The sequence below is a fragment of the Salvia hispanica genome, chromosome 6, assembly GCF_029641045.1.
Source record: "Salvia hispanica isolate PSC_SH4W2 chromosome 6, Shi_PSC_v1, whole genome shotgun sequence".
Lineage (NCBI taxonomy): Eukaryota > Viridiplantae > Streptophyta > Magnoliopsida > Lamiales > Lamiaceae > Salvia > Salvia hispanica.
In genome coordinates, this window is record NC_142697.1 from 28217105 (window position 1) to 28228999 (window position 11895).

An 11895-nucleotide genomic window follows, 5' to 3' on the forward strand; every position below is an offset into this window, starting at 1 on the left:
TACTTTCTATTGGTCGTTTTCCGCTGAATTTTTGGATATACTTTAGAATGTCTTTTTGGAATATTTGCATCTTGCCTTTGGTTTGAAGCCTTAGTCTTTTCTTGTGAATTCCTCTTGGATATTGAGCCGTGCTCTTAGGATATTTTTGATCGTTATTTATGATATCTTTCTTCTTCTAATCTTCTAGGTTATGTTGTGACATTTAATACTCTGATATCTCTTTCAATTCTTTTGGTCAATGCTCTTTAAATGAAACCCTAGCCTATGTTTACCCCTTGGGAGTCGGTTTTGGGTAGCAGCCGCCGCATTTATTGTACCCTAGGAGGGCGGGCTGTTACAGTTGGTATCAGAGCCTCAGTTCTTTCCGCTCTGGACCCAAGAGTCTTTTTCAAACGTTAGGTTGTCTTTTAATCTTTTGTGTAAATGAACTAAATGTGGAAGGCTCAACACCGCAGCTCGTCTCGTTCAACCGCAAAGAAAGAGGTACTAGATATTTTGTGATTTGTGCTTGAAATTTGATGCTTTGGAAATATTGTGAATGAGAAGTGACGCTTTCTGAATAATGATTTGTTGAATATGAGAACTTGTGAAAAGCATGCTCTATGTGCTAGAAATATTATGAACGCGAAGCGATGCTTCTTGAATGATTTGTTGAATATGAGAACTTGTGAAAAGCATGCTCTATGTGCTAGAAATATTATGAACGCGAAGCGATGCTTCTTGAATGATTTGTTGAATGTTACATGAGAACTTGTGAAAATTTGGGAAATGCGAATGTGATCATGTGGGACTATATTGAAATGTTGCTATGCTTAGAATTTTGGACTTTTGGACTTAGCATGTTTAGCTACGATCACAACGCTTGTACCAACACTAGAAACGCGAAAGAACTAGTGTAAGGCCGTTAGTGTATGTGGAGATTCGACGAAACGCGAACAGAGAACACACGATTAGTTATCTAAGAACGAGAACCTTGGACGCGACGTTTCGAACCACCATCTTTCGACTTTTATACACTTTCGCAGCACCATTTGAGACCACGCACTATCTATTCTTTTCCACTTTTGTGATGGTGCTGACTTGTTCCTTTTCCCTTTTTGTAGATGGTCCAACCCTATCACGCCCTTATGCGACACCGTTACGCTAAGAATAGGAACTTTCCCGTGGAGCGCTATAGAGAGCTAGAATGGGACGGAGAGCAGTTCCTTCTGAACTTCGTCACCGATTTCTATGGTCATTGGCTTGACGCCTACGCGTACGGGACTACCCATCACGAGGGAATCATGCGACTTATCCACATACTGCCTTCCCCTTGGAGCGAGTGGACCGCTCAAGCCTCAGTATCCTACACTTGGTTTAGCCCGCCCAAGTACACACCTCGAGGAGACTTCGTCGGCCTAATAGGAATCTTACTTCCGGCCATGTCTGCCGCCGTTGACGGACCTCCACTCCATCCGCCAACGCAAAGGTACTCGCCAGGAGCAGCACGCCAGATGAAGTATCGCGATGACGAGGAGCCGCATGTTGGTCACGTTCCCCGTAGAAGGACCCTTAGGATGCGTGTTTCGGCCCCTCGGAGGATCATAAGAGAGGCCGAAGAGATGCTTACTTCGATTCCTTCGCCCCTAAGCGACGAGAAGAAGGACGAGGAGATGAGATCGTTTGAGAAAGGAGAGAGTTCGAGCGCCGAAAGTGTCGGAGAGTCGGGAGAACCCGAAGAGGACGAGGGCAGAAGTGGCTAGTGCTCAAATAGCGACTTTGTTTTCTTTTCCCCGCGTTTTGAATTTCTAAGAACTTCTTTTTATGTTGTTATTTTCCTTCCGCGATTGAATCGCTCTTTTCCATTCTTTGTACCAAGACCTTTTGGGATCATTTTTGAAATTTTATGGGGAATTCGCACCTTTCATTCTACTACATGGCAATGAAGCCGTCTTCACTCTTTTTATCCTTATTGCATGGATATACTTGCTCTTTCTATTATCTTCCGAGTGTTTTCCATCTTATGGTGCAATCTTATTATGTTCTCTGTTTTCCTAACAACTGCTATTGTGTGGTCTTTCTTTGGACCCTGCTTGTGAATGAGTTTAAAATCTTTTCTTTCAAAGTACCCTATCGCTACCTTGAAATGTTAAGTAAGTGCGCTAACCGTTCGAGTGTGGTAAATCAGAATGCCGCCTAGATGCAACGTGGGGAACGAGGAACCATCTTCCCATGCTTCGGAAGAGCAAAGCGTGACGCAACCAAGACTGCCGTCACCACCACCTCCACCACCGCGAGTGGATAGGGAAGTTGTGAAACTTTTCCTTGACCAAAAGCCTCCTACCTTCGATGGAATGGGTGAACCTGCGAAAGCCGAAACTTGGATACGAGCCCTAGAGCGCATCTTCCGAACCTTAGTGTGCAACGATGCAGAGAAGATGATCTGCGTGACGCATCAGCTGACTGGATCTGCTGATTTCTGGTGGGACACCAAACTGAAGACCATGCCCCAGGATCGCATAGACGGGATGACTTGGGAGGAGTTCAAGACAGAAGTTTACGATAAGTACGTACCCAAGAGCTACCGCAAGGCGAAAGCAGCCGAGTTTCACAACCTCATCCAAGGACGTCTGTCTGTAACCGAGTATGACCGTGCACTTTGTGACATGACCCGCTATGCGCCAGAACAGACTGATACTGATGAGAAGCTGGCTGATAAGTTTCGTGAGGGCCTTAGGCATGAGATTAGGATGGCATTGGCAGTCCGCGGAACCCTTACGTACGTCGAGGCGCTAGCCCTCGCATTGGATGTAGAGGCGGCAATGCCAAAGGAGAAGAGTGCGGGGAACACCGAAATGACAGTTCCCCCGCCACGTCCTAACCATGACAAGAGGAGATGGGAGGAGAGTAGGATCCACCATGACAATAAGCGATATCGTCCCAACGGAGGAGGACAGACTTCGTTCAATCCGAGGAGCGACCCCCGTGCCAGACCACCTCAGTGTAACGTTTGCGCCAAGTACCATTTCGGGCAGTGTAGAGGACCGAACTCGAATAGATGCTTCAACTGTGGAGGAAACAGGCACTTCTCGAGGGAGTGTCCGAGCAAGGGAAACGGACCAAGGCAGAACCATCAGGGTTTCCGTCAGCAGCCGAGAGCGCCACCTACGAGCTCGGGAGCAAACCCGAATCAGCAACTGCGGCTGCAGCAGCCTGTCCGCCCAAGACTTCCCGCCCCAGCTAGAGCCTACGCTATAGAGCAGAAGCAGCCCAAGGTCGAGGAAGGAAAGCCTGAGAGTGGAAATCTAGCAGGTATAGGCGAAATCCTTGATACCCCTATCGTTGTTTTGTTTGATACGGGCGCATCCCATTCTTTCATCTCTGAGTTGTGTTTGCATACCATAAGTTTGCCTACTAGGAAGTCCGAACATAGAATGATGGTGTCCTCACCAGTAGGAGGACTGGTTGAGATCTCTCGTTTTTGCTTGAACGTAGAAATCGTACTAGGAGAACTTAAGTTAGTTGCTCACGACCTGCGAATTATGGCGATGAGAGACGTTGACGTGATCTTAGGAATGGATTGGCTAACCGCGAACCTCGCGACGATTAGTTGTAAGAAACGGCAGATAACCCTACAAACCCCGGGCATGGAACCCGCCGTGTACCACGGAATCTCGATGAACCGACGAATCGCTATAGTCTCCGCGTTACAAGCCACTGCCATGATGAAGAAAGGACGCCCGACCTACCTTGTCTATCTCCACGGAGAAGAGAGAGAGGAAGCAAGGCTTGAAGACGTTGCTGTCGTACGAGATTTCCCCGACGTTTTTCCGGAGGAGTTACCTGGACCGCCGCCCGATAGGCAGTTAGAATTTACGATCGATCTCGAACCTGGAGCCGCACCCATATCGAAGGCGCCGTACCGCATGGCACCAAAGGAGCTAGAGGAGTTAAAGATTCAGCTGCAAGAGCTCATGGATTTAGGATTCGTTAGGCCCAGTGTTTCGCCATGGGGCGCACCGGTGCTCTTCGTTAAGAAGAAAGATGGGTCAATGAGAATGTGTATCGACTATAGAGAGTTGAACAAATTGACCCTTAAGAACAAATACCCTTTGCCGAGGATAGATGACCTGTTCGACCAACTCCGAGGAGCCGGAGTGTTCTCTAAGATGGATTTGAAGTCCGGATACCACCAGCTGAAAGTACGAAAGGAGGATATCCCTAAGACCGCATTCCGTACCAGATATGGTCATTATGAGTTCGTGGTGATGCCGTTCGGTCTGACGAACGCCCCAGCCGTGTTTATGGATTTGATGAACCGCGTTTTCCACCCGTACCTAGATACGTTCGTCTTAGTGTTCATAGATGACATCTTAGTCTACTCGAAGGACGAAAAGGAGCACGCGGAACACCTACGGATCGCGCTGGAGACGTTGAGGAAGGAGAAGTTGTACGCCAAATTCAGCAAGTGTGAATTCTGGCTAAGGAAGTCAACTTCTTAGGGCACATCGTGTCAGCAGAGGGAATCCGAGTGGACCCCGCTAAGGTCGAGGTGGTACAACAGTGGAAGTCGCCATCGACGCAGAACGAGATTCGGAGTTTCCTAGGTTTGGCAGGATACTACCGAAGGTTCATAGAAGGATTCTCCAAGATAGCGAGACCGATGACCCAGCAGCTCAAGAAAGGAATCAAGGTGAACTGGACGCCGGAGTGTGAAGCAAGCTTCCAGCTTTTGAAGGAGAAATTGACCACCGCACCAGTGTTAGCTGTGCCAGAGCTTGGAGTCGACTACGTAGTTTACACCGACGCCTCGAAAGTCGGATTAGGATGCGTGTTGATGCAGAACAACAAGGTGATCGCTTACGCGTCGCGGCAGTTGAAACCGCACGAGTTAAACTACCCTACCCACGATTTAGAGTTAGCCGCTGTAGTGCATGCCCTAAAGATTTGGAGGCACCATCTCTACGGAGTTAGGTGTGAAATCTTTACGGACCATAAGAGTTTAAAGTACTTCTTCGAGCAGAAGGATCTGAACATGCGACAACGGAGATGGCTCGAGCTAGTGAAGGACTACGATTGTGGTATCAACTACCACCCCGACAAGGCAAACGTAGTAGCGGACGCTTTAAGCCGTAGAGACCATTCGCAACTCGCTGTTTTTCTAGCAGAAGAGGAAAGTTTAGTGCGAGAGTTGAGTAAGTTGCGGATAGAAGTAGTTAGAACACCCGATACCGTGAAAGGCCGAATCGCCGCGTTAGTAGTAGAACCTGATCTAAGGACGAGGATCGTTGCAGCTCAACGGCTAGATGAGAAATTAGAAGAGATTCGAGTCGAAGTAAGAACTGGTGAGTCCGGACAGTTTGGCGAGGCTTCCGATAACACTCTCACCTTTGAAGGGAGACTGTGCGTGCCGAACAACGAGAGTCTTAGGAACGAGATCATGAGCGAAGCTCACGAAACCCCATACACTGCTCACCCCGGGAGCACGAAGATGTATCAGGATCTGAAAAAGTCCTTTTGGTGGAACGGCATGAAGAGAGACGTCGCAGCTTTCGTGGAACGTTGATTAGCCTGCCAACAGGCGAAAGCCTTACACCAACGACCATACGGGAAGCTACAACCGCTTGAGATACCCGAGTGGAAGTGGGAGCACATCGCTATGGATTTCGTGACTGCGTTGCCGAAAACCCTTAAAGGGAACACTGCGATTTGGGTGATCATCGATCGACTTACCAAGAGTGCGCATTTCTTACCCATCCCCGTAACCCATGGATCGGATAGGCTAGCTCGGATCTACATCCAAGAGATCGTGCGACTACATGGAGTCCCAGTGACGATTACGTCTGATCGCGACCCGAAGTTTACCTCGAAATTTTGGATTAGTCTACAACGCGAGCTTGGAACACGCTTAAACTTTAGTACCGTTTTTCACCCACAATCCGATGGACAATCCGAGAGGACGATACTAACTCTCGAGGATATGTTAAGAGCCGTGGTGCTCGACCGAGGCGGAAGTACCGCACTCCCATTGATCGAGTTCGCCTACAACAACAGTTTCCAAGCAACAATCGGCATGGCGCCGTATGAAGCACTTTATGGAAGAAGGTGTAGATCTCCGCTCTACTGGGATGAAGTCGGCGAACGAAGAGCGCTTGGACTCGATGCAGTCGAAGAAATGGTCGAAATCGTTCGACGAATCCGCGCGCGAATGAAGGAAGCTCAGGACAGACAGAAGTCGTACGCTGACGTTCGACGGACGGACTTGCAGTTCCACGCTGGTGATAAAGTTTTCCTCAAAGTATCCCCGTCGAAAGGGATAGCACGTTTTGGAGTCAAGGGTAAACTAAAACCGCGTTTTATCGGGCCATACGAAATTCTAGAAGGAGTAGGACCCGTAGCTTATCGTTTAGCGCTGCCGCCCAGCCTTGGGAACGTGCACAACGTCTTTCATGTGTCGCAGTTGCGAAAGTATGTGTTCGATCCAAAGCATGTGATTCGTTACGAGGATATTGCTGTAAGCCCGGATCTGAGCTATGAGGAGCAACCCCAGTTAGTCTTAGATCGAAAGGTCCAAACCTTGAGAAATAAAACCACTACCTTCGTGAAAATTCAATGGAGAAACCACGGGCCCGAGGAAGCCACGTGGGAGCGTGAGGATAAGATGACAGAGCTTTACCCGGAACTCTTTCCGTAAAAGGTACCAAATTTCGAGACGAAATTTTTTTCTAAGTGTGGTAGGATGTAACATCCCGGATTTTAGAACCCTAAATTTTGAGCCCTAGAATTAATTGTTGATGACATGGCATCGAGAATGCTTTTATTTCATGAGTTGATATGGTCAATTTGAGTTAGGGTTTGTGTTGAAAGTTTGAAAAGTCAAACCTATTTAATTTAATGATGTGGCATGTGATATATTAAGATATGAGACTATGTGGCAATTTAATTGTTTATGGGTGAGTGAGAATATTAGAGAAAATTTCCATAAATACTTGTCACCCTAATTCTCATAATTTTCGAACCCTAGACCCCTTGGAGAAATAATTTCTATTTTTCCGGAATTTATTTAATCCTTGAGGTATTCATCCAAATTAAATTCCAAGAGCCAATTATTTCCTTGTTTAGAGATGGAAAAAAATCGAGCCCCCTTATTTTCTAGTGATTGTCGAAAATCACTATATTTGAGAAGGAAGGAATTGTTTTATCTTGTTTGATTCCTTACTTGATTTCCTTCCATACCTAGAATTTAATTATTCTACCAAATCTTTCCATAATTCAAGAGATCTTGCCTTACTTTATTTTAGTCAATATTCAAGAAATCCATGCCTTATTTAAAAGGCATAGAAATCGCCCCTTACCTTGTTTCATGGAGGATTTTCCTTATTTTTATTTTGCTCCATGATATTTTATTCTATATGGAAAAATACCAAAAACAAAACCATGGCTAATTACCTAGCCTAATTTTCGAAAATTAGGAGATATTGCCATCTTCTATTTTTGTTAATTCTTCTTCCCTACTTCACAATATTATTTTATTTATTTATTTAATTGGGAGAATGAGATCTTACCAAATATTCTATTCTAATTACCAAAAGATCTTGTTAAACACTATAAATAAGAGAACACCCCAACCCTAGACCCCAAATTTTCGGCCCCCTCACTCACATTCACTCTCTCAATTTTTTTCTCCTACATTACTCCATTAATCCTTCATCCTTTGAGAAGAAATTGAAGTTTAATCCAAGAACTTTGAAGAATCAAGGCTAATACTTGTTTTCTACCGATTATTTTTCGCTAAAGAGGTATTTTTGTTTAAAAGTTATGTTCGTTCTTCTTCTACCTCTTCTTTTTCTTCTTCTAACCGATTAATCGGTCTTCTCGAACCCTCATGCATCTTAGTTGAGTGAAAGAGGGATAAAAAGGGATGTGGGAACATGTGTATGTGTGTATGCCGAGTGTGTGTGTGGCGTGTGTGTGTGTACCGTGTGTGTGTGTGTTGTTGTGTGGTGTAGTGTGTGCTTGATAGTTAAATAATATGGTGTGATAAACATGATCTTGATTAACTAGTAATGATAAGATAAATCGTTGGGAAGAAGGAAAAGTAATGAGACATGCATGAGTAAGAGTAGTATTGAACCTAATTTGTGATATGTGCCTATGTGATTAAAAGGTGAAACTTTGGTTGCGAAGCCGGCTAACGGAAAAGCGAAACTACTTGAAAACTAAGCAATCGAGGTGGGCTTTACTCTTAAAACTCTCTTTTATTTTGTCAAAAATGTTATTCGGTGTTATAAGGGCGGTTTAACTGTTATGCCATGCCTATGTTTGTTTTAATGTGATCGTTGGATATGCTTATACGAATTCGGGTCTGAGTATGGGCCGCAAGCCCTACCAGGCATTGTACACAATGGGATCGAGAGCCGTCCTTGCTAGTCGGCCGGTCTCGTGGGCGAAAAGTGTGACCACACTTTCGTCGCACCATGGAATGATTGTTAATTGATGAGAAAATGGGAGGTTATTTTGACTGGCCAGTCTATGAAAATATATTTTGTGATACTCGTGATAATTCTTTTATAACTGCTTAAAACTCGAGTTCACTTGGTAAGGGTGACATAACTTATAAAATGTTTTGGCAACGAGCTCACTGAGTATTTCAAAATACTCAGCCCTGCATGTGTTTTCCTTATGTGCAGGTTGAATGACGACGAGTAGTGGCGGGTGTTGAGCAGATTAATGCATTAAAAAGGATATGTTGAACTTCAAGCGTAGTTGTGTCTTCATACATAGCTATACTTTCTCTTGGTCGTTTTCCGCTGAATTTTTGGATATACTTTAGAATGTCTTTTTGGAATATTTGCATCTTGCCTTTGGTTTGAAGCCTTAGTCTTTTCTTGTGAATTCGTCTTGGATATTGAGCCGTGCTCTTAGGATATTTTTTATCGTTATTTATGATATCTTTCTTCTTCTAATCTTCTAGGTTATGTTGTGACATTTAATACTCTGATATCTCTTTCAATTCTTTTGGTCAATGCTCTTTAAATGAAACCCTAGCCTATGTTTACCCCTTGGGAGTCGGTTTTGGGTAGCAGCCGCCGCATTTATTGTACCCTAGGAGGGCGGGCTGTTACATATATACTCTTATTTATAATGAGGTAATTTTTGTGTTATATATTGTCTTACATGAATAGTATTTTAATTTTAGAAATAAAATAATTAGTAGTGCTAAGTTAAAAATTCTGGATTTGGTAGAATAAATAAAAATAGTTATGAAGCTACCTTACATGACACAATCCAATTGTAGCTCTGAAGCTACCTTATTGATTGGGAAATAAAATTGATGACAAAAACCAATGAAGGTAGCTTACATATAAGAAATAAAGTTGATGACGGTTATTGATGCTCAGGCGAGGCGCTGAGTGGATCTGATAACAAAGTTGAAGTTGTAACAACTGACGCCTTTGTAAATACCATCAATCTGGTCAGTGTGAGAAATCTGGCCATTGGTGGAGTTCGTGTCTTGCTGCGTGTAGGAAAAAGGAATATCGCAAGTGCCCCTAGTCCCGACATAATCAATCCTAGCCGTAGTCCTCGCAGGTACGGGAACAGAGCCCGAACCCATAACTGATCTGGTAGTAGTTGTGGCGGTGTCCCACTGGAGAGTGGTGTTTATCTCAAATGACATGGTGATCTCTCCTTCCACAATGAAGGGAACGCCAGTCCTGATTCTGGTTTCCACCCCTGCAGTTAGAGACAGGCTACGGCTAAAACTATAAGATCTCTCGTCTTGATACGTAATCTCAACAAGGCTCGTAGCCTCCTGGTCGGTCGTGTTAGTAACCACGGATGAGCCTGCGAGAAAAGGCATCTCGTTGAATATCCTGGCGTTCTCCATCCGATATCTGACGTTGTAGATGTTTCTTTGGGACACGAGCTCTTGCACCACCAGTCTTGCTTCTGTGGTGATGGTGCGGACGGCCGCATTTAACATGCTGGTCTTCCCTTGCGCGGTCAGACGTGAACAAAATTGGCCATTGCCCTCATTGCGGAGTCCAATGGTGGTGTTGTTTACTCTGACCGGCCAGAATTGAGCGTCGCTGCTAAACAAAGAAGACTGATCAGTGGCATCGGCCCATATCCAGTTAGGACTGCGCCTCCAGAACCGGCCCCCCCAGTGATCAGACGTTATCCGGAGTTGTCCTCCGGACATCAACAACACGCGATGGCTGGATGCCAACTCATTAGCATCATTGGATGAGAACTGCAGGTAGTTTAACCCATCCTGGGACACTCCTCTAAGGTACCTGAACATTTAAAGTGTCATTTTGACTCGACACAAATTTTAAGAAATTGTATGACTTTATTAGGAAAAGTGAATAAACAAAGTTATGAATAAACAGAGTCATTCCTCTAAGAGAACTGAAGATCATTTGGTCTAAATTAGGATACTCACCTTTAATTTATTATAATTCGATTATTCGACTATTATTGACCCACTTCAATAAAGATGTAAATAAATAAAAGTTACTAACATCATAAATTGAATTCTTTGGTCAACAAAATACACAATTTTATATACAAATATCCGCGGTACGCGGTATATCATTAGATGATGACAAGAATATGTACCAATTACCTGTTGTTATCCCCTCTGAAAGCCACGTGGCCAGGCAGTTTCACCAATGTACTCCAATCCACAAAGGTTAGGTGACCAGGCCAAGCCGGGGGGTTTTCCCACACGAAAACGCCCCAGTTCGCCATATCATCTACCCATAGACGCCCACCGGTCGGAACATGATTAAAGAAAAACACACCTGCCGGCTGACCACTCACCTGAAGCGGCTGAAACAACGTGCATGAAGGATCCTTTGTGTCTTCCACGGGTTTGTTCAATTCAGCAATAATGACGTTGCTGTTTGCTCTCCTCGACCAATACCTGTTGGAATGACAGAATCGGAGGTGAACGAAGTTGGCGTTGCTTGTTGCTCTTTCGACTTCAATCTTCACGAGCGTGCTGAACACACTACTTTCCCCAAGACTTACTGAACTTCCACTTTCGTTGTAGTATAAATGCCCATGACCAGGAAAAGTAGTTGTTCTAATGGCGATGAACCTCGGAAGATTGAAGGCCATGATCACCTGCTTGTAAAAATGCATACTTATAATCAAAATAGCTACTATTACTTTCTCTGTCTACCAATAATCGTCTCAATTTTCCATTTTAGTCCATCCACCAATAAATGTTCCATTTACCTTTTTACTACTTTTGATAATAGACTCCATGTTCCACTAACTTTATCTCATTCATATTTTATTATAAAATTAATATGTAAAAGCAGGATACACATTCTACAATTTTTTTCCATTCAATTTTCATTATATTTATTAAAACTTATGCCTGATCAAACTGAACCTATTATTCGTGGACGGATGGAGTACTAATATTTATGATAGACTTTTTTTTTGTCAATTTTAAACGAAAAATTCGGTAGATAACATTTGGGAAATGAACAACAAACAAGTTTAATACGCAACTCCTTCTACACAAATTAATTTTAAGATGAAACTCAATGGATTTCTATCATGGTATTAGAGTGAGTTACTAACTACTATAAGTTTGAAACTTTAACCAGTCCAACAATATATCTAAACTGAAATAAAAAGGATAATTGACCTAGAAGTATAATTATTTGGACCTAATTAAAAAAAATAAAATCTAAGGCCCAATAATATATTTGATGAAATAAGGAAAAAAGACTATTTATCCAACGATAAAAACAAAGGACTAGGAGAAAAGATTACCGAAATTGGAAAGTGGAAATTATGCAAAAGGCTTCAATCTTGTTTGTGTGATTCTTTGTGGAAATACAGCGACTATATTTATAGATGAAGTAATTAGTATTGATGAGGTTGGTACAGTTG

At 43.6% G+C, this 11895-nt stretch overlaps 2 protein-coding genes across 2 annotated transcripts; one reads left to right on the plus strand and one right to left on the minus strand.

Moving 5' to 3' along the window:
• Positions 1 to 1103: 1103 nt before the first annotated feature.
• On the plus strand, positions 1104 to 1742 carry LOC148923482 (uncharacterized). Its single transcript, XM_089061507.1, has one exon. It carries the CDS (start codon positions 1104 to 1106, stop codon positions 1740 to 1742), a length of 639 nt encoding a protein of 212 aa, XP_088917633.1.
• Positions 1743 to 9258: 7516 nt separating this feature from the next.
• On the minus strand, positions 9259 to 11895 carry LOC125208415 (uncharacterized). The gene is made up of 3 exons (XM_048108021.2): positions 11776 to 11895; positions 10610 to 11112; positions 9259 to 10277 (listed from the first exon to the last, which is right to left on the minus strand). Exons 2-3 carry the CDS (start codon positions 11104 to 11106, stop codon positions 9377 to 9379), a joined length of 1398 nt encoding a protein of 465 aa, XP_047963978.1. The 5' UTR covers positions 11107 to 11112; positions 11776 to 11895; the 3' UTR covers positions 9259 to 9376.